The sequence below is a fragment of the Macaca mulatta genome, chromosome 4 (assembly GCF_049350105.2).
Source record: "Macaca mulatta isolate MMU2019108-1 chromosome 4, T2T-MMU8v2.0, whole genome shotgun sequence".
Taxonomy (NCBI): domain Eukaryota; kingdom Metazoa; phylum Chordata; class Mammalia; order Primates; family Cercopithecidae; genus Macaca; species Macaca mulatta.
The window spans coordinates 6189154-6211286 of NC_133409.1; the positions used below are offsets into that span (position 1 = coordinate 6189154).

The following is a 22133-nucleotide window of genomic DNA, read 5'->3' on the forward strand; positions in this document are numbered from 1 at the left end:
ACATGGCAGGCATCACCTGACTCACTAAGGTCTCCAATAGAATGAAAAGGTGGAGGAAGGGTGAACTTGAGTGAATTATCTTTGTATGATCTGAGACATTCATCTTCTCCAGCCCTAGAACACCAGGTTCTCTAGGTTCTCAGAACTTTGGACTCTGTATTTATGCCAGTGGCTTCCCAGGTTCTCAGACCTTTGACTTCAGACTTAAGAGTTTTACACCACTGGCTCTCTGGTTCTCAGGCTTTTGGACTCAGACTGAGTTACAGCATCAGTTCTCCAGTGTGTAGGCAACAGATCATGGGACTTGTTAGCCTCTGTAATTGCATGAGCCATTCCCATCATAAATATCGTGTTCAATAAATCTATATACTCAGTTCTCTTTCTCTCTCTCTCTCTCTCGCCTCCCCCACCCCACCACACCATTTCCCTTCCTCTCTCTGGGTTCTGTTTCTCCCCAGGGTTGTGGAGCACCATGACTAATACAAGGGTTATCTAAAATCCTAGAGAGAGTAGTGATAGCAGGTATGGGTGGGTGTGGCTCCTTGTCCTGATGAAATGCATATGTGTGAGATCCATCCTTCCTACTGCATTCACCTGGCTTCTGAGCAACAAAATGGTGCCTGAGCAAACCGACATTGACATGACACTCAAATTGTTCCCTAATTTACCAATCACAGTGGAACAAATCCTCATTTTCAGAAGAAATGTTCTAGCAGAATGGGCTGTAGGTACACCCTGGAAATTGGCAAACACCATAAATCAGGGCTTTCCTCCTGGAGGGCCTTGTCGTAAATACCTACCAGCACACTGTTGAGGTTAAAGCACTTTATGTAGGTTGGTATATAATAGTGCCTAATAAATTATCAGAATTAGCAGTACTTTTCCCAAGAAGAGGTCCAGAGGGATTTGAATGGAACAAGCTGAAACTGGCAAGGGCAGGTGAGCAGAGGCCTGAGACAAGGCAAGGGCAGGTGAGCAGAGGCCTGAGAGTGGGGGCACAGTGGCGAGCCCCAGCAGGTACACACAGCAGGGCCCACTGTCCACAGTGGGTGGCAGTGAGCATAGGTGGGCACACATCGAACACATCTCCCTCGACAGCCTCCTTCTGTGGGTGCAAAGAGGCACTAAAGATGATGCGTCACAAATTATGAACATCCTTAGTGACTATCTTCAAGGCAGAAACAAAACAAGGAACAATAACAAGCTTCAGGAAGGCTTTATTTTGTGAAGGGGTATGTGTGTACACACACACACACACACACACACACACACACACACACACACACATATAAAATCATAAACTGCATTTTTAATTCCCCTACTCTCCCAGCACACATATGGTATACTACAGTGTAGCTGTTGGCAGCCCTAACTGGAATATTTAACAAATAGGCAGTAACAGACATTTATTGAAAAAAGTTTTTATGAGAAAACCCCAAATGTGCACGTTTTGAAGGTGCTTGGCAGTCATGCCTGAGGGGCAGAGTCATGTCCAGGAATCACAGTCTGGATGGCATCATGAAATGATGGCTATACAGATAGGAGCAATGATGGAAGCCAGGTGCATCCCAAGTGGCTTCTGCCCCTGAAGTGCCCAGGGGAGACCTTGGTGATGGGGGATCTTTGGGTCTGCTCTTAAAGAAGGGGTGAAATGGCCGGAGATGGGGATGGCTCTACAGGCGAAAGGTGGTGCATTAGGCCATTCTTCCATTGCTATAAAGAAACACTTTAGACTGGGAAATTTATAAAGAAAAGAAGTTTAATTGACTCACAGCTCTGCATGCTGTACAGGAAGCATGGTGCTGGCATCTGTTCAGTTTTTAGGGAGGCCTCAGGAAGCTTACAATCATGGCGGAAGGCGAAGGGAGAGCAGGCACATCACATGGCAAAAGCAGGAGCAAGAGAGAGTGGGGGAGGGAGGTGCTACACACTTTTAAATGACCAGATCTCGTGAGAACTCTATCAGGAAGACAGCACCAAGCCATGAGGGATCCACCTTCGTGATCCCAACATCCCCCACGAGGTCCCACCTCCAACATTGCAGATTAAAATTCAACATGAGATTTGGGTGGGGACAAATATCCAAATGATGTCAGGTGGGCTCTGTGGGAAGGCCAAGAGGCAGGGAGTATTTTCAAATGGCTGGAGTCTGTCTGGTTTAGACAGAGAGCTCATGGAGGGAGTCTCTCCGCCTCTTGAAGACAAGGCCTTAACATCCATAGAAACACATTTTTATTGATTTCAGAAAGGCCCAAGTCAATGTTTTTCCTTGGGATATAGTATTAATAAATTACTAAGCGCTCCCATCTGCCAACCATCGTTCTAAGTGTTTTACTGGTATCATCTCGTTTAATCCTTTCAACAACCCTATGGGGTGTGTAAATGTTACTGTACCCCATTTGTTCAAGGAAATGGAACCTAGAAGTATCAGTAACTTGCCTAACTTCAGAGTACCGAGTGTGAGATGTGGGCACAAATCCCGGAGAGATTTCAGAGTCTGAGCTCTACTCTCTCTGTATTGCCTCCCCTACCGAGCTCTACACCAAGAAGTGTTGAAGTGTGGGTCAGCAGTCCTGAAGTTGATGGTGGATTATGTTTCTTCTAAAGTCACTGTGGAGATGAAACAAGTTAAGTTCTACCAGTGTTTTTCATAGAAACATGGCTACTATAGCACCAAAAGTTGGAGAAAATTACCTTTATTTCTGGATTTCATCAGTGATAAAGGCTGCTGAATTGTGCATATCATTGGTTCATTTCCCACAACTAATCACATTTCACTTTATTCAAGACCTTTTAAAAATGGGACTGTCAGCTGAGGTTGGAAGGCTCAGGCAGGCGCCCTGGAGAGAATTCATAGGGAGGCACAGGACGGAACTCTCCAAGGAAAGAAGAAGCACCCCCAGAAAGGAGTGCTCTGTGGGCTCCAGGCAGCCGAGGAAATGCGGACGTGAGCACCGTGATTGCACTCCCACGTGCACCAACGCTGCCAGTGTGAACAGAAGCGGAGCCCGCAGAACGCCAGGCTGTGCCGGGAGATGGATCACCATGAAAAACAGAGCCAGAGCATGGCGGGAACTTTCCGAGAGGGCATGTTGTTTCCAGGCGGTTCCACCTTCTAATATGAAACAGTCTTGGTTGATTTTCCTTGATACTACTTTATCCTTGGCCTGGTTGTTGGCAAGTAGCTACCCACGTCTGTACGCGCCCTTGATTAGTTTCCACTGCATGTGTTTTAACACAGTGCTCCTTTTTCCAAGTTTATTTGGGCCAACCCTGTCTGTAAAGATCCAGTTTAATACGAATTTGAGTCTAGGTGCTATAGCCTGGAAATGTACTAAAGGCACTACAACAGATTGCTGAAAGAATCTTTATTCTGAATGCAAAGCAGACACCTAGTAAAAAAATTCTGGAATAATAAAGCAAGCAAGGCTCATGTGCTCAGTTTTGGGGATGCTCCAATTTAAAGGCTTAGTCATTGTCACGGTGTAAGGTTTACCCATTGCCCCCATCACACAGATGTGGGAATGTTGAGAGCTGAGAGTCCTATGACCTATTCTGCTGCCCAAGAACTTGGGGTGGGTGGTAATTGGAGAAATCAAAGTGATCAGCTGCAAAGAATTCCATTGCTGGTGCTTGGTTCTGCGGGATTCTTCACGGAGGTCTTAAGGCAGAGACAAAAACAAGGACTGTGGGAGGCTCCTGTGAGTAGCCCAAAGGGTTTTGGAGTCAGGCAACCTCAGGTTACAAATCCAGTCCTGCAGGTTAGGAGTTGTGTAAACTTAAAAAAGTGACTGCACCTCCAGGCACATCATTTCCTTACCTGCACCTCCTTCTGACGGGTTTTCTGAGGACAATGCAATCCATACCCTGTGTCGAACACTTTTCTAATTAATGATGTACAGACACTGTTTATTTTACAGGAATAAAAATACCAGAAGAACCCAAGTCATATTCATTTAAAGCGGGATGACAAGTGCATCAAAATCTGAAAAATCATCACTAAAGAACTTATCCATGTAACCAAAAACCATTGAAATAAAATTAAACTATTGAAGCAAAATTTAAAAATAATAAAATTAAAAAGTCCAAAAAATTTAAAGCAGTTCACGGGTTTCATTTCTTCCTTTATCAAATTGTATTTGGAAATTTATTATATGTGTCTATGCAAACATTTAAAAAATGTAAAAATGTGGGATTGCATAATACTGCTTACTGATTTACAAATATAAATACATCTACATAGACTTGCACACATGTAGGTGCCCCTTGCCCTATACAATTTCACCATCTGAACTTGCTATCTGAACTGAAGAACAAGAGGTTTTGTAGAGAAAGGGATACTTGTTAACATGTGTGTATATGTAGCTTTTGGGTTATGGTTGGTCTTACAAAAAGAAGGATATCATATATATTTCCTGTATCTTGGTTTAATCAATAGCACTTCCTAGAAATCTTACTAAGTCAACTGGTATATTCTAATTAATTCTTTGTGCTGGCTGCATAATATTCTGTGGTTTAGAGGTGTAGCCACACCACATTTTATTCATTTTATCTCCTATTGATGGGCACTTATGTTACTTCCAGTTTTTTGATGCTATAAACAGTGCTGCAATAAATAATGTTGCACATATGTCCAATTTACTAAAGATTTTATTTCTCCAAATAGAATTTTATTTCTAGCCTCCAAATAGAATTTTATTAGCTCCAATTTCATTTAAGCTGCCCTGCCACACACATACGCAGGTCATCAACCTGGTTATATGTAGAGTGTGTGTGTGTGTCTGTGTGTGTGTGTGTGCGGTTTTGTTTATTTTTGTTTTATTTTTGATGTTGTTGCTCACTGGACTCTGAACACTACAGGACTTCTTTAAATCTATTTCTTGAGTTAAGCACTTGACAAGTGCCCGGGGCCCAGTGTTTCAGAAGACATCAGTCAGGGCCCCTTCACTGAAGGAAGCCCTGGGTGGGTTTTCTGGGGTTCACATGGGGACCTGACTCGTATCCCAAGGATAAGGGCCCGGTTGTCCAGGGAGCACAGAGGCCCTTGGCACCCTCAGCTGAAACTCATCCAAGATTAGCAACATTCCAGCCAAATTCTTGTTTTATTGCATGATTTCATTTAAAAATTGCATGTATGACATGGATAAGCTATAAACAAAATAGCCATTTTAATGAAAACAGCAAGATATATGAGTGGATGTTGCCTTTATTCTAGTTATGTACACAACTTATTAGGAGATGCTCACAGTTGTCAATGGACTCCACGCTACGGCTTTGTGAAGCAGTGTTTGCTTCAGGTGACAGAGCCGCTCTGCTTGCCCACAAGCTGCTCTGTTGGTGACCTGTTTCACAAGGTTGTTTTACCTTGAGTTACTGCTGTGTTCACAGTTGTGCTTCGAGAATGCCAAAGCTCATTGCTCTGTTTGCAAAGATGCTTGGCTTGTTAGGGAGGGTAAAATGCAATATATTTAGACTTTCGATATTGACAGTCCAGCTTTTGACTTCTGAGGTCTTTGTAGAGGAGAGGAAGTGGGAGAGATTGACAGAGGACCCTCCTGTGGTGTGGGGTCTGTGCTGATGTCTGGATTTTTTTTTAACATTTATTATCAGGCTTCATACAGGAGGAAGTGGTTTGTAGAGCCCTGAATTTAGGCTTTGACAGGTAAGAATCTCTGAAATGAACAAGACTAGTTTGGTTAGCATTTATTAGAAGGTCACTGTGTAGGTCCTTAATTGTCTCCTGTTTATAGAACTGGATAGTGTGTGTGTGTGTGTTTGTGTGTGTTTTGTGTTTAATTGTGATTTGCTGCTCTTGACAGGTTTTGTGAAACTGACAATAGCTCTTTCCCAGCCTGTTCTTCTCTAGTGGCCAAAATGTTCACTGTTAATTTATTCTGTTTACTCTTCATTCATTCAACAAATATTTATTCAGTCCTACTATGTACTAAGCACTGTCTAGCCTATAAAGATGTCAAGACATGCACCAACTCTTTCAATACATATTTCTGTTATAAGTTGTAAAAATATTCAGTGATATAAAAATAAGAAAGGTTCTATTAAGAACAGTTTGCTTTTTTAAATATGTAAGTTTATTTTGGATGCAATACGAGACTGAATTCTAATGCAAAGTTGTTTTAAGAGAATGTGAAAATCTCACCATTCACTGACTTAGGAGAAAAGTTACTCTGAGAATTAATAGAAGCTAAATAGAAGAAGATAGTTAAAGTCTGCATGCTGGCTAATGTCTTCTTGTCTTGTACTTTGGGGGAAAAAAGTAAACAAAAGTTTTATTAAGTTTCCAGTAGGTGCCACCTGAACACTTCCATATTCAGGATTAGACAAGCGGCAATGGCACGTGGAACTTGCTAGCCTAGCCCACTGTGTTGCAGGGTTTGGCTTTCCTCCAGCCCTCAAGGGGTGTCTAAGACCTCTGGGATGCTACATAGGATGCAGGCAGAACTGCCTCTTAATGGGGCAAAAAATTGTCATGGTCACCCCTGAACCATATAGAGGAAGAACTTTGTCTCAGTGCAAGCAAATGGTCTTCCAAAATTTGTACAAACAAGTTCCCAACAGTATAAGCTGCATTTAACCCTAAGCAAACCATCCTCACAGCAAAGGTCTTATTCTACCTGCACATTCCTTCCAAAGCACAAATGCCCTTTCTCAGTTCAACGATGAAAGGACTGATGGAAGATACCTTAGAAGAGTGGCGATGATTCACACTATTGGGTTAAAAAGAGAGAATATTGGGGAACAGTGAGGCTCCCCAGTAAGTCTCTACTCATTCTCCAACATCGTTGGCTGCCCTTCATTTGCCAACATGGTCAAATCTTGCTCCTACATTAAAATTTAAGAAGCACCATCTTCCTGGGTTGCAATCACCTCTCTCTCCTTTCTTTTCACAGGCAAAATTCTCCTCATCTTCCACGGTTTGCATTCATTCCCAGTCCTACCACCCTGCCTGGCAGCTCCCTCCACCACACAATGGACACAGCCAGTGGCAGGGACACAGCTCTTCTGGTGCCAGATCTGGCTGACACATGGGTGTAGCATTTGACCCTCATGACCGTCTGTTCTTTCTTCTTTCTTCTCAAAAATATTTCTTGGATTCCTTGACAGCACTTTCTCCTGTTCTCTTTCTCCCTCTCTGCATTCATTATGTTGCTTTTTTCTGCCAATCTTAAATGAGGGTGATATCCACATCCTTTCCTATCTGTTACCGCTTACTCAACATTCTCTCCATGGTTCATCACGTTCCTCCCTCTGGCATCAGTAAAATGGATTTCATATCTCCAGCTCAAATGTCACCAGTTCTGCATGAATACATCAAAGGCTCAGTGTATAAGGACTGCTCAAAACCGAACATGTTACCTCCTCTTTCTGATTCCTGTTCTTCCCCACTCCCTTACCCATCTGCTTCTTTCCCTCATTGTTAAAGTTATTACCATCATCCAACTTTGATGAGTTCAAAATCTGGAATCCATCCGGAATTCTTCCTTATGTGCATCACCTGTATCCAAAAGACAATGGTCTTAATTTGTTTTGTGCTGCTGTAACAAAATATCATAGACTTGGTAATTTATCAGCAATAGAAATTATTTGGCTCACAGTTCTGGAGGCTGGGAAGTCCAAAAGCAAGGGGATATATCTTGTGAGCACCTTCTTGCTGTGTCATCCCATGGTGGAAGGCATCACATAGCAAGAGCACAAAAGAGACAACAAGGGGGCCAAATTCATCCTTTTTCTCAGGACCCCCTTCCAAAATCACGAATACACTCCTGGTATAATGGCATTAATCCATTCATAAGAGTAGAGCCCTCATGACTTAATCACCTCTTAAAGATTCTGCCTCTCAACATTGTTGCATTGGGAATTAAGTTTTCCAGCACATGAACCCTACTTTTGTTCTCCCAGTGAAATGTCTCTCAGATATATCCCATCTCCTCCATTCCTGCTATCTTTGCCTTAATTTTAGTCCAGAATCATTTCTTGCCTGGGATTTTGCCCACGATCTCCCTCTTCCTTAGAAATATATCTTCCTCTCTACTTTCAAAATGTTTTTGAATTCAAATTTGATCTCATCTTTTCCCTGGTTAAATCCTTTAGTGGCTTACCACTTGCTATAAGACAAAGTCAAAGTCCTCAGTGCCCTTTGTCATCTAGTGCTGTCTCCTGTGCATAGACTTCCAGTTCTTTGATTATCTCTGTGCCTTTGCACACACATTTTCTTCCTTGGAAGAACTTCCTCCTATTTCTGCTTTTCTTTCTTACACTATTTAGAGTCTTCTCATTCTTCAAAGAATCCAAAGATGGCCTCCTTTTGGGCCCTTTCCATGCTGTGTTACACTTGCTGGTTTACAAATCTACACCCAGCACTAGATCGTGAACTTCTTGAGGGAAGGAACTATGTCTGATAACTACATTCTTTGTAATTTCATGGAAGCAGTGCCTAACACACAGGAATCTTCTTGAGCCCCAAATTTGCTATTTTTTCACACCCTTGGATACGTGTTCTTCACATTAATAATGGAAATGATAGTGCCATTCCTGCTGACCTTACAGTTGACAGTTGACACTAAATTTGAGACTAAATGTGACAATTTGTATGAAAATATTTCTCAAACTTACATTTCTATCTAAAAGCAATATATTGGTAGTAGTAGCAGTCTTGTTTTATTCTACTTTCTGATTTTGAACACTAAACCACATTGGGAGCCCATCCATGGCATTGCGGAGAGTGGTGGGGTGGAACAAAAGCCACAGATGAAAATTTTGCCATCCTAAGAGCTGGATAAGTATCTGGGAAAGCAGGACACTGGATAGAGTATGCTTTCTTTGCTTTCAGTGAAGTCTTTGTTTCAGTGACCACTTGTTTATGGTAGTTTAGAGGTGCCTGCAGTAAAGCAAGATATAATAAATGCAAAATTAATTTTTTAATGGGGCTGAGGAAAATAAAGATTATAGAGAAAGATGAATCCAGAGGTTTTTTTTTTTTTTTGTCACTAGTTTGAAAATTAATGGTGGTGTAGACAAGTTGAAGGACTAAGTCAAAATTTCAGTCAAAATATCAGATTCAAACTCAAGGCAATGACTATTCTATCTTTGCCATTTTGGTGTAGCTAAATGTCTCTGAGGAGTAAGGTGATGACAAATCTTCAAAAGAGGTGATTGAGGCCAGGCGTGGTGGCTCACACCTGTAATCCCAGCACTTTGGGAGGCCAAAGTGGGCGGATCTCTTGAGGTCAGGAACTCAAGACCAGGCTGGCCAACATGGTAAAACCCATAAAACTCTGTCTCCACTAAAAATACAAAAAAAAAAAAAAAAAAAAATTAGAAAGATCAGCCAGATGTGGTGGTGCATGCCTGTAATCCCAGCTACTCGAGAGGCTGAGGCAGGAGAATTGCTTGAACCTGGAAAGTGGTGGTTGCAGTGAGCTGAGATGGCACCACTACACTCCAGCCTGGGCATCACAGTGAGACTCCGTCTAGAAAAAGAAAAGAGGGAATTGATGTTTAAAAATGAAAAATTGCAAACTGGAGCTGTGCTTTTGTCTCAAAATTTATGTTCACAAACCCCTCTTGCTGTGCTGTGCCTGTGGTTGGCCTCAAGGTACCCCTCAAAGCAGCTGTTTTGGTTCTGACCTGCTCCTGGCTATAATTGGAAGGTAGCCTGTGATGTCTCCCTTTATGTTTCCTTATTCTGGAATGTTGTGTTACATTTTTGTTCTGTATAAATTTATTTCCTATACAAATGCTAGCCTAAAAATCCTGTACCAAAAGATCTCTATATATTCTATGAAATTTGGGCTGTAAAAATCCAGAAGCATTCTGCTGACAATTCTTTAACCAGGGAGAGTTTCCTCGGGGGTGTGCCTTTCATTATGTATATTTGAAAATGAATTTTCAGGTCTCTGCTTCCCATGTGAATTTGTATAAATGTATGTAATAATAAGAAGTAATGCTTTTTTTCATTTTTTCCTTAGAAATGGGCATATATTTTTTTAGGTCATAATATAAAAGATTGACTGGTTTGAGTTCCTTTGTCCTCCACAAGTCTAGAATGAGAAAAACTAGAATTCCCTGGTAATATCCAAATTTATTAATGAATGGATATGTGCCATGCTAGTTACCAGGCAAGGTGCTTAAAAAGAGAAGTAGGGTTTAGTTTCTCTCTCCTGTGGGTCCGTCAAACTTTTCTCAGCCAATTCTCTTCCCTCTCTGGAAACTGTGATGTTTCATCTTCTCCTCGTTGCCTGGTGCCCACTGACAACACAGGGACTGATTTGGGTCTTCTCATGTCTAGACACACTGAAAAGCCATTTTTGCTGTTTCTGCTGTCCAGCCACACAGGTAGAGGGAACTTTACCGCAAGACTTGCTGCTTCCTGAGTGCTCCCCAGGGAAGATTCCTAATGTCCTCAGATCCACAAACCTGGGGAGGGGTTTGTCATCTCCGGTAGCCTCCCCAGACCAGGAATCAGCCCAAGGTAGAGGCCTCTCTCAGGAGCCCACTGCTGCCTGGCTCTCTCCCTCCTCTTTGGTCCTGCCTCTTCCCCAGCCCTGGGTAAACTCTGCCTGGTCTCCCTGGAGGGGTTGCAGAAGGGAATACCTGGAGCGGGGCAACCTGCCATCCACCTGCTCTGGCACCAATGTCCTGAGTCTTTAAAGACTAAGCCCCCTGGAAACTCAAAACCAGTTCTCCCTCAAAAAGTTCAGCTCAGGCTGGGCGCGGTGGCTCACGCCTGTAATCTCAGCCCTTTGGGAAGCTGATGCGGGCAGATCACCTGAGGTCAGGAGTTTGAGACCAGCCTGACCAACATGGTGAAACACCGTCTCTACTAAAAATACAAAAATTAGGTTGGGTGCGGTGGCTTATGCCTGTAATCTCAGAACTTTGGGAGGCTGAGGCAGGTGGATCACTTGAGGTCAGGGGTTCGAGACCAGCCTGACCAACATGGTGAAACCCTGTCTCTACTAAAAATACAAAAATTAGCTAGGCATGGTGGCACGTGCCTGTAATCCCAGCTACTTGGGAGGCTGAGACAGGAGAATGACTTGAACTCAGGAGGCGGAGGTTGCAGTGAGCCGTGATTGCACCATTGCACTCCAGTCTGGGCAATGAGAGCAAAACTTCATCTTGAAAAAAAAAAAAAAAACAAAAAACTAGCTCTCACACGTCAAAAACTTTGGCTGTTCACACTATTCTGTTCCAACTTTTAAGAACACAGATAAAAAATGTAACCAAGTTAAAAAGCCTTATTAACCTTAAGGCTTGATGCCGGTGCCATTCCTAGGCTGGTATTTCTCATGAGTCTCCACCAAAGACAGAGGGCAGGAAGATCTGGACTTCTTGGGCTGAGTCATGCTTCGAGGACCCCTTCAGAGGGCGGTATATTGTTCCCTGTGTGGGGCTGCATTTCCCGTGACCGGCACTAGCCTCATGGTTTCTGCTTTTCTGACTGTTCACCTGCACTTGCCACAGCTGTGCTGTGCCTCCACTCCTCTGTCTCGTGAGGGGACTCTGACCTTTCTGTCATCTACCACATGTCATTGATGAGAGCCAGAGGGGGTGGCCTCCAGGTGGTCCAGCCCAACCTCTGTTCTCTCTCGTTCCTGCTTCTCAACAACCTCCTGGAGCTTTTTCCTCTGGATGTAGGAGAAGGGCCCCACACGCTGGATCACAGCCACGCTTGGAAAGGAGAAGTGACTGTTGGGGAGACAGCCCCTAGGAGAGTTGGGTCTTTGTCTGTTTTATTTTGTTTCTTTACAATACAGCCGTTTCATGTATGACCTCTTCCACCTAGACCCTTGCCTTCTCCCAGAGGTGTGAGACAAGGAATACAAATGTCAGCGGCGACTCTGGAAGGCTGCAGGGAACTCATGCTGCCCATAGAAAAGCACTTAGACACCTTAAACACCTTCGCTATTCCCCACCTTCTTTCATGTTCACATCTGCAAATAATAGGCACTCAATACAATTTTATGGCAAATCACAGAATCAGTTCTGCCTCGAATCCTTTGTGGAATGAAGTGTGAGCATAGGACAAGTGTGCAAACAAGCACCAACACCAGGGTCTGTTTACTCTAGTGCAGCCCATGGCTACTTTATTCCTTTTCGTCTTTCAATAAATAGGTGTTGAACACCTATTATATGCCAGTTACTATTGTAGACAGACATGGTATCTATTCTTGCAAACAGACACTGAGGAGGCACATGAATAGACAGGATGTCAAATAATAATGAGAGCAGCCAAGGGACGGAGCAAGGTGCTCATGAGTGCCGGTCAGAGCTGCCTCCATAGCTGGGCTGGCAAGAGAGACGCACGAGGTGGTTGCACTTGGGCAGAGGCCTGAAGGATGGAAGGAGACCACCGTGGAAAAGTGGATGGAAGAGGAGATGGACCAATCATTTTCCACAATCAAGTCATATTTGAAATGAGCGAGGTCCCCATCTGATATTGCAGAGGTACAGGGGCACCGGAGGGTTCCTAACAGACATCGCCAATGCTCCGTGCTGTCTCACCGTATTTCACGGGGCTGGCGGGTTCTGCCTGTGGTTCCCTCAGTTTCATCAGCACCACAGTGGCTTCCCACGTTCCGGGCTGCGCCAGGCTGAAATGCCAGTTCCTGATCCTGCAAAGAGCCATGGTGATGCTTCCTGTGTGTCAGTGAGCCGGGAGCCTTCCCCGTAGCTCCAGCCCTCACAGCCTCGGCCCTCGTTAACATGGGCAATTAAAGTGCTCAGGATTTTTCACTTGCAGTGTTCTGAATGCAAGTAAGTTGCTTTATGAATGAATAGGAATCTGTTTCTTTCTGCCACTTGCTTCCGTGCACAGCCAGCGTTTTCATCAGCGGCCTTTGGGCAAGGCGTGCAGGGCGTGGGCTTATTGGAATATTGACAAAGGCAGACCTTGAGTATCTTGTGAAGAAAACGAAACTTAAGGAAAAAGTATGACTTGTGAAACTCGAGGCGACTCTGTGGACTGGGAACTTAGCAGGGAAACAACACATTGTTAATTTTCTTTCCTTATTTCTCTGTTTTCTTCTCTGATCCAGTTGGTCACGTCCATAGACCCAAAGAACGCACGCAGAGGAAGGAAATTCAAGTGTTTCCTTCCTGTCTGCTGGGTGGCCACCCACACCCTCTCTCTTCTCTTGGGCCACTTGTCCCTAATTTCTTTTCTTCATGAAGATCCCTGCTGGCATCCTTGGCAGCTCCATGGAGGTGAAAGGGCTCTTCCTCCTCATAACTCTCTAGGCTTCCTGGTGAACATGGAGAAGAAACCATTTTCTTCATTCATCAGTGGCTCAGGGATCTGTGAACCTCCCTACCTGCTGCTGTCACGCCTGGAGTGATGCTGCCTGGTCATTAGGGAGCACTCTCTTCCCACCTGCCGCCCTCACGCCTGGAGTGATGCTGCCTGGTCATTAGGGAGCACTCTCTTCCCACCTGCCGCCCTCACGCCTGGAGTGATGCTGCCTGGTCATTAGGGAGCACTCTCTTCCCACTTGCCGCCTTCACGCTTGGAGTGATGCTGCCTGGTCATTAGGGAGCACTCTCTTCCTACCTGCTGCTCTCACGCCTGGAGTGAAGTGTGCCTGGTCATTAGGGAGCACTCTCTTCCCACCTGCCACCCTCACGCTGGGAGTGATGCTGCCTGGTCATTAGGGAGCACTCTCTTCCCACTTGCCATCCTCACGCCTGGAGTGACATATGCCTGGTCTTTAGGGAGCACTCTCTTCCCACCTGGGTGACAGCAGCTGTGACCCAGCCTGGTGCTAGGTGACGGGCAACTGCAGTGCCCATGCCATGGGCTGGGTCAGATTTTCCTGTGCGTGAAGTTGGCTGTGTTTATCCAAATCTGGTAGGAATGGATCCTTCTAAGAAAATATGCTTTCGACTTCATGATTTTCCAGTGGCACTGAAGGCCCTGCATGCAGGGGGCTGCTAGCTGGGGCATGGGATACATCCAGCCCCACACAGTGGTCACTCGGGGTCCCGTGGGCAGCCTGGCCCAACCTGAGTGGTCGTAATGTTTCTGACGGCCTTCAGAGCAATGTTGTATCATTCTGGCTCATGTACGGAATGAGTCCAGAATGCCAGGGCAAGAGAAATAATATTCCCTGCCTAGGTATCCCCTCTGCCTTTCTCAGAAACAAACAAACACATCTGAGTAAAGAAAAAGCACAACCCTATGTTCGATCCTTGCCCGTGTCCAGCCACTCCCCACACCATCATCAAATCTGACCGGCACTCGAGGACTCCTGCGTGATTTACAAGCATCTTGTTTTAGTTCTTTTGTTTTCTGTACCAACCACGTCATTCACAGTTTACTGAATGCCCCCCGCATGTGAGGCTGTGGACTGAATTCACTTCTTGTTGAATGCTATTGTGTGCCTGGCCATGAGTTTTGTCCTCCAAACAACCCGCTGTGCAGGAGGTCTCATTTTAGAGATGAGGGGTCAGAAGCTCCAAGAGGCTGATTCACTTGCCCAAGGACACACAGCTTCTGGGGGAAGAGCTCAGATGGAAAGGAAACCCGTATGGCTCTAACGTGCAGCACGGTTTAGTTCTTCATCTCATTCCAGCAAGACTGCACTGGAAACTTCTAAATCAAAGGATCCTATCTCATTCTCATTCATTTCCCTGAATACATTTTGGGGACACACAGTGGAGTCGGGCCTGAGCAATTGCTTCTTGAGAAAAAAATGCATTCTTCTCTGAGCTCCTAGAGCCCACCATAGGTCCCAGCACTCAGAAGGAGGCACTAAGTGATGTGCACTGGGTTGAGAGGGGATGTGAGGGAGTCAGAGGTGCTCCAGATGTCGGTCATCAGCAGCCAGGATGTTGGCACCACCAGGTTTCAAATATGAAGACAGCTTTGCCTTTTATTTCCTGTAGAGTGGATACTTTTCAGGAAATGTACCCCTTTTGCTCCACCATGGCCTTTTGAGAACATGCTATTTTTTCGGTCCAGATGAATAGCAAGGGTGGAGGACCAGCTCAAGTCGAGTGTGAGGGGCTGAGCAGCTCACACCCCATGGCTGGTGGTTAAACAGTGGGCGTCTGAGCACTTGCTGATCTGAGGGCTCCCTGGGATCCTGGAGTGGGTCCAGCAGGTTGTGTGGAAACCACATAGGACTGACTCTTCCCTCAGCCCCATGTGGGTTTCATGAATCTCCTTTATTCTCATTCTCTGGTCAATCTGCTCACAGTGCAAATAAGAATGAGTCTTATGCAGGGTAACTTTAAGGTCTCATTGCCAACTCCAGTGAAGACCCCTAAACAGGTACCTTTGAGGATGCCCATGCGGGACCCATGTTTTCCCCCTTTTTACCTACTTCTGAGTGTGATGAAGCTAGGGCTTTAACATACTTACTTTAAATGCATATAGTGTATACATAGTGTATATATAATTATATATAAATATAACATATAAATATTAAATATGTTTAATTACATATAAATAGTACATATGAAATTATATATAAAATAATATAATTTAACATATGTATAACATATATAACATATATATAATTCTCGCCCAGGAGTGGTGGCTCACGCCTGTAATCCCATCACTTTGGGAGGCCAGGGTGGGAAGATCACTTAAGGTTAGGAGTTCGAGACCAGCCTGGCCAATATGGTGAAACCCCATCTCTACTAAAAATATGAAAAGTAGCTAGGTATGGTGGTGCACACCTGTAGTCCCAGATACTTGGGGGGCTTCGGCAGGAGAATTACTTGAACCCAAGAGGTGGAGGTTGCAGTGAGCCAAGATGGCGCCACTGCACTCCAGCCTGAGCAACAGAGCAAGACTCCTCTGTCTCAAAAACAAACAAAAAACTATATATCTATATACGTATATAGATATATATACGTATATAGATATACATACACACACATATGTCATTCTCATGTTAATAATATTCATGAAAGAAAAATGAGAAAATACAGACATATAAGCAGAGAAAATACAAGACTTCCCCAATTCTACCCACAGACCAACACATAAAATACCTTTGTGTATATTCTTTGAACTTTCTGCATAGTAATTTACACATTTATATTATTTCCATAAATAATGTTCAGTTGTTAAAAAATTGCCTTTTAAAAATCTTACATTATTGTGATTATCTTTCCATATTAATAAAACAGTTCTATATGATCATTCTGATATATAATTGCAAATAATTTAACCAATCTGTTGTTGGCTTTTAGGCTGCTTCTAACAGCGTTGTAACTAATATCCTTATGGCTAAATCCTCATAGGCATACTTCATTATTTTCTCAGGATGAATTCCAGGTAGTTTAAGGGCTAGCATATGCTTTTTTAAAATTATACTTTATGTTCTGGGGTACATGTGCAGGACGTGCAGGTTTGTTACATAGGCCATGGTGGTTTGCTGCACCCATCAACCTGTCATCTACCTTAGGTATTTCTCCTAATGCTATCCCTCCCCTAGCCCCCACCCCCCGACAGGCCTCAGTGTGTGATGTTACCCTCCCTGTGTCCAGGTATATTCATTGTTCCACTCCCACTTATAAGTGATAACATAGCATGTGCTTTTTAATGAATCTTAATATGCTTCCATGTTTGTTTCTATAGTTAGTAAACTCCAAGCAACCCCTCTCCCACCCCACCCAAGTTTTTTACATGTGACTGCAAAATCTATAGAAATGCAACATATTTCCATTAGAAAACGAAATCATTTTTGATGTAAAGTACATCTTCATTATAAAACAGAATTACCTTCAGTAGCTCTGAGGCTTAAAGATCTTTGCAGTGACCCGTGAAGTCATCCAAGGATAGCAGAGCCCAGCCTGTCTGACACATCTTTGATGCTGAGCATTGGGTGGGATTGGGTGGAAAGTCTGATTTTTCTCGGGTTGGATGCTGTGCTCTAATTGCCAGTGGCTGGAAGCCTGGCTTGTTTTTCTCTTCCTGTCATCCAGTGTAGGGACACACAGGGAGAGTGTGAACATAGGGTGTGTCCAATCTAACAGCTAGGGTTTCCAAATTAACTGTAAACTCTAAGTCTTTAAAGGTCAATCGAACATTTTGTTCTTTTGTTTGACTTTTCCATTTAAAATAGAACTTTTGCCTCTGAGAATTTAGACATGGACACAAATACTATGGAAAAGTCAAAACAGGAGAGTTTTCTCAACACTAACGGACACATACATATTTAGTTCTAGATTAATGTGTCTAACGGGTGTTTGTTGCCAGGTAAGAAGGGATGGTTTACAGCTCCAAGCAAGGACGGATGACTTCTTACTAGAACTGGCTTTATCAGTGAACATCTCAGGTCCTGCCTTGGCTTGGGGCCTCACCTGCAGAAGAAATCAAAGATGGCACCATCAGCCACTGTTGCTGGTCCGTCACTCACTTCACCTTGCCAGGGTTGCTCCAGGCAGAAAACAGCTGGAAAACTGGGGTCCCAGAGAGATAAACAAGTACACTGCATATTTTCTGTTGAATAAGATTTTTTAAATTTTATTTTAAGAAAACTGAAGATTTTTATGCAATTGTAAAAAATAATACAGAGCCTCATATACCCTTCATGCAGTTCCCCCCAATGGCTGCATCTTGTATAACTACAGTCTGATATGACAATCAACATATTGGCATTGATACAATCCATCCGCCATATTCAGATTTCCCAAATGTTTCTTGCACTCATTTGTGTGTATTTAGTTCTATGTGGTTTTATCACACATGAAACATTGACCACCACTGGCATAGTCAATATACAACACAATTCTATCACTAGTCTCCATCCTGCTGACCTCAAACAGCCACAGCCAATGCTTTTATCTCCCATCATGATCCACTGACAACCACTAATCTGTTTTTTAGTTCTACCTCTCAATAGTTTGCTATTTCAAGAATGTTATTAAAATGATCATACACTATGTAGTCTTTTGAGATTGGCTTTCTATACTCAGCATAATTCTCTGGAAAGTGATCCAAGTGTGTGTTTGTCGCTGAGTACTATTTAATGGTGTGGACATACCAGTTTGTTTAGCCATTCACCCATTGAAAAATATTTGGGTTATTTTCAGTGTTTTTTATTATTACAAGAAACGCTGCTATGAACACTTGTGTGCACGTTTCTGCATAAACATAAGCCTTTATTTCTCTGGCATAGCTGTCCAGGGGTGGAATTACTGGGTCTTAGGGTAAGTGCACGGTTTGTTTCATAAGAAACTATTTTCCAGAGCGGCTGTATCATTTTACATTCCCACCAGCAGCGTATAAGTGATCTAGTTTCTCTTCACCGCACCAACATTTGGTGTTATTGCTAGTGTTTTTTATTTTTTCTATTGTGACAGGTGTATAGTGATATTCATTGAGGCTTTAATCTGCATTTTCTAATGGCTGATGGTGTTAAAGGTCTTCTCATTTGCTTATTTACTATTTATCCTCTTCAACAAAGCAGCTGTTTATGTCTTTGGCCCATTTCATTTTTTCTATTAAATTTTGAGAATTCATTATAGGGTCTAGATTCAAGACCTTGGTGAATATGAGGTGTGCCAACATTTCCTCTCAGTTTGTAGCTTGCCTCTTCAATCTCTTCAGACACTTTTGCACAGCACATGCTTTTAACTTCGACATGGTGCAGCTTATCAATTTTCTCTTTAATGAGTCACGCCTTTGGTGTCCAATCTAAGAACTGTGCCTGGCCCTGGGTCCCAAAGAGCTTCTCCTATGCTTTCTTCTAAATGTTTTCTAATGACTTTTATGTTTTACATTTAAGTTCGTGATCCATTTTGGGCTAATTTCCATATAAGGTGTGAGGATTTGGTTGAGGTCCTTTTTGCATAAGGATGCTTGGATAGGATCTTTGTTTCAGGGGAATCTTTGCCTCTCTACTACAGGATGCTGGCCCACCCCTGCCCCCACCACTAGTATTCTCTGGTGTTCGTCGTGCTATGGGAGATCTTCTATGCAACATGGAAACCATGAATTCTACCACAGAGGGAGATCTTCTGTCCCACTATGAAATTGCGAATTGTAGCACAGAGGGAGATCTTCTATGCAACATGGAGACCAGGAATTGTACACGCAGAGGGAGATCTTCTATCCACATGGAAACCATGAATTGTGCCACAGAGGCAAATGTTCTGTCAAACATGGAAACTAAGAACTGTACACACAGATAGAGATCTTCTGTCCAACAAGGAAACAACGAGTTATACCCACAGAGGGAGATCTTCTATCCAATTCAGGTGTTCCTTATGTGACAGCATACTCTGTATCTAGAACTAGCTAAAGTTTTGTGATGTCATTATTGTTATTGTTGTTGTAGAGGTGAGGTCTTGCTATGTTGCCCAGGCTGGTCTTGAACCCCAGGCCTCAAGCAATCCTCCTGCCTTTGTTTCCCAATGTGTTGGGATTACAGGCAAAAGCTGGTCTTATTCTTTCTAAAGCTGAAGTTTGAGAACTAAAAATCACTTTCAAGGGTAGAATGCATTTTATATTTTCTCTGAAAAATGAATTGGCACAAATTTCCAGTTAAAGTTGTGCAATTTTCTTTAAGAAAAAACACAGTTAATTTTAAAGTAGTAATAGTTATATAGTAGGAGTATAATCCCAAATTGTGTAACTGTTTCCTGAGCCTCTTCCCATGTTCACTGAGATAATTTTGTAAAAGCATCCTAACCAGCAATGGATCCTCTTGTTAAGAAGGCCCCAGTACAAACTCTCTTTATGAAGGACTCACATGCTCTGACTGTTCCGTCACCTCCCAACCACAGCCAGGAGCCTTCTCTGGCTGCCACAGAACTAAGGAGGGGGCACCACTGCAGTCCAGCCTGTCTTAGCATTGCTCAGGGCCCTGTCCCAAAATATTTGTGAGCCAATGTATCTACATATCTATGGTGCTATCAATGGCACACGTATCTGTCTAGCAGGACTTTGTCATCTGCCATGATGTGGTCACTCCTCTGAACACCTGGAATAGGCCTAGTTCTCTTTCTAGCTAGACAAGGACAGAGTTTTGTCTTAAGAAATTGTCTGTACTTTGAAAATCTATTTCCCAGGGATAGTTATGCTTAATACTGGTCAGTAACTATGTTGATAAAAGCAAGCCCTTTGCTTCTGTAATACTTTTGTCTAACCATGTAAAAAGACACATCGTGTTTGTGACATCCTAATTAGGAGCAAAGGCCATTTTCATTTGCATTGTTCATCTCTGCTCCCATCTCACTGAGCTTTAGCAAAGCATCTTGGTTTCCTTTCTCCACCTTAGAGTGCTTTGTTAATAGTACCCGTTTCAGTGGGCTAGGGTGTTTCCCTATTTTGTTGCCTGGAAGGTGTCTACTTTGACCTACGTTAATCTCAGGGCTTGGAGGTAAAGTCATCCTCTGTGTAGACTTTGGGATTCGCTGGGATCCTTGTTTCACAATGTGGAGTCATGGAGGGGAGGGAAGCCCCAGAAGGTGGCTTAGGCTCTCTTTGCATGCAGCCCTGACAGAATCCTTTTGTTAGCAACTCATTGGACTCAACTGAAGGTTTCCAAGATTGAGGAAACATCTGCAAGCAGACCTATCTATGTATGGACAGCGCTATCTGCAGGGCACTTTTCTTTCCGACTCTGACTCACGTGTGGAGCTCATGGGAATGGTCTGGGTTACTTAAGGTTAACCTTTACATTCTCATAACCTCCCACATGCTTTTTCAGAATGCCACCCTGAGGAGTTTTACTATTATTGAAAAAGGGAGTCATTGTTTGACCAGTTGGAGACCAAACAGATTGTCCTAGTTTTCTTGAAAAAAGGAAATGAGTCACTTTCCATATGAATATCTCGACTATCAAAATATTAAACATCCCTTTGTCTACTGTTTTGCTTCTTAACTTTAAGACACGCAACCTCAGCCAAGTAGCACCAGCAAGAACCATCTGCTGTGTACCTCAGCTGTGCTTGTACCACTTTGTCTAAGAGGAGCAGACAGCAAGGGAAGAAGGTCTGGCTTTGATGGGGTGACCCTGCTCACTCATTAGACTCTGTGTGCAGCCAAGTGGTTGGACTTGGCCACAGGAGTCCTGCTGCCTTGGTATACTCTGATGGCAATCAAGACCAAACTTACTCAATGATATGGAAATTGCATATTTTTTTCTTAATCTCAGCCTTCCCATCTCAGTTGATGGGGATCCCATGCTTTTTGTTGCACATCCCAAAAATATTGAGGTTGTCTTTGACTCCTTTCTCTCACATGCAATATCTGATCTATTCAGAAAATCCGACTGGCCCAGTAATCTTCAAGATACATCTAGAATCCTCTCACATCTCATGATTTCCACGTCTGCCTAGCCTGATTTATCCCACCGACATCATGCACCCAGCTTGCTCCTCTCAACTGGCCCCTCAGCTTCTACCCTGCAGTCTAATCCCAGCAGTGGCAGGAGCAATCCATTCATGACATTAGTTGGATTTCACTCCTCAGCTCAGAGCTCATCAGTGCTTCCTGTCTCTCTCAAAGGGAAAACCAGTCTCTTTCAAGGGCCCACAAGGCCCTACGTGGTGTAGCCCAGCCCTTCTGCGCCCACTTCCTGCAATTCTCCCCTGGGCTCACTGTGATGGCAGCGGGTTTCCATGCTCATACTGGAATGCACCAAGCCCTATCTCATCACAGGCCATTGCACAGGATCTCCCTTTGCTTGGAACAGCCTCTTTCCAGGTATCACTGCCTCACCCTTTTGATCTGTACCCAAATGCTACCCTTCTTCATGAGCTTAGCTGGCCCAGCCCGTGTAAATGTCAGCCTGTATCCCCAGCACTCCTGATCCTTCTTCTCCTGTTCTTTTATCCATCACATGTATCATCTTCTAACACACCCAATGATTATAAAATTTAGGATGTTATTGTTTATTATCTGGCCTTACTGCCTCTAGAAAGTAAATTCCACAAGGGTGGGGATCATTGTCATTTTTGTTCCCTGATATCGCTGCCTATGTATTTGATAAATATTTGCTGAATAAATAAACCACCACCTCCAACAAGAACAGGTTGTTTTCTCTGTACTCTTCAAACTGGCCATCTAAGATGCACATTCCTGCAAAGTGAAGTTTGTTTCTGTGCAGTCTACCGGCAGCTGAAACCTAGTGACCCTGGCTTTGAACTCCCAG

The 22133-nt window shown here is 43.6% G+C and overlaps 1 protein-coding gene and 1 long non-coding RNA gene across 2 annotated transcripts in view; both read left to right on the plus strand.

Annotated features, from left to right (window-relative positions):
* Positions 1-22133, plus strand: part of LOC106998194 (uncharacterized) — a 96218-nt gene that overhangs the window by 44816 nt on the left and 29269 nt on the right. The window lies entirely within an intron of this gene.
* LOC106998193 (putative transcriptional regulator encoded by LINC00473) lies at positions 2553-4060 on the plus strand. Its single transcript, XM_028846993.2, has one exon. The coding sequence runs from the start codon at positions 2659-2661 to the stop codon at positions 3358-3360; it is 702 nt and encodes a 233-aa protein (XP_028702826.2). The 5' UTR covers positions 2553-2658; the 3' UTR covers positions 3361-4060.

Bases quoted from the DNA above. Each gene is read 5' to 3' on its own strand.
- LOC106998193 (XM_028846993.2), top strand. From the start codon at position 2,659: ATGGCTACTATAGCACCAAAAGTTGGAGAAAATTACCTTTATTTCTGG.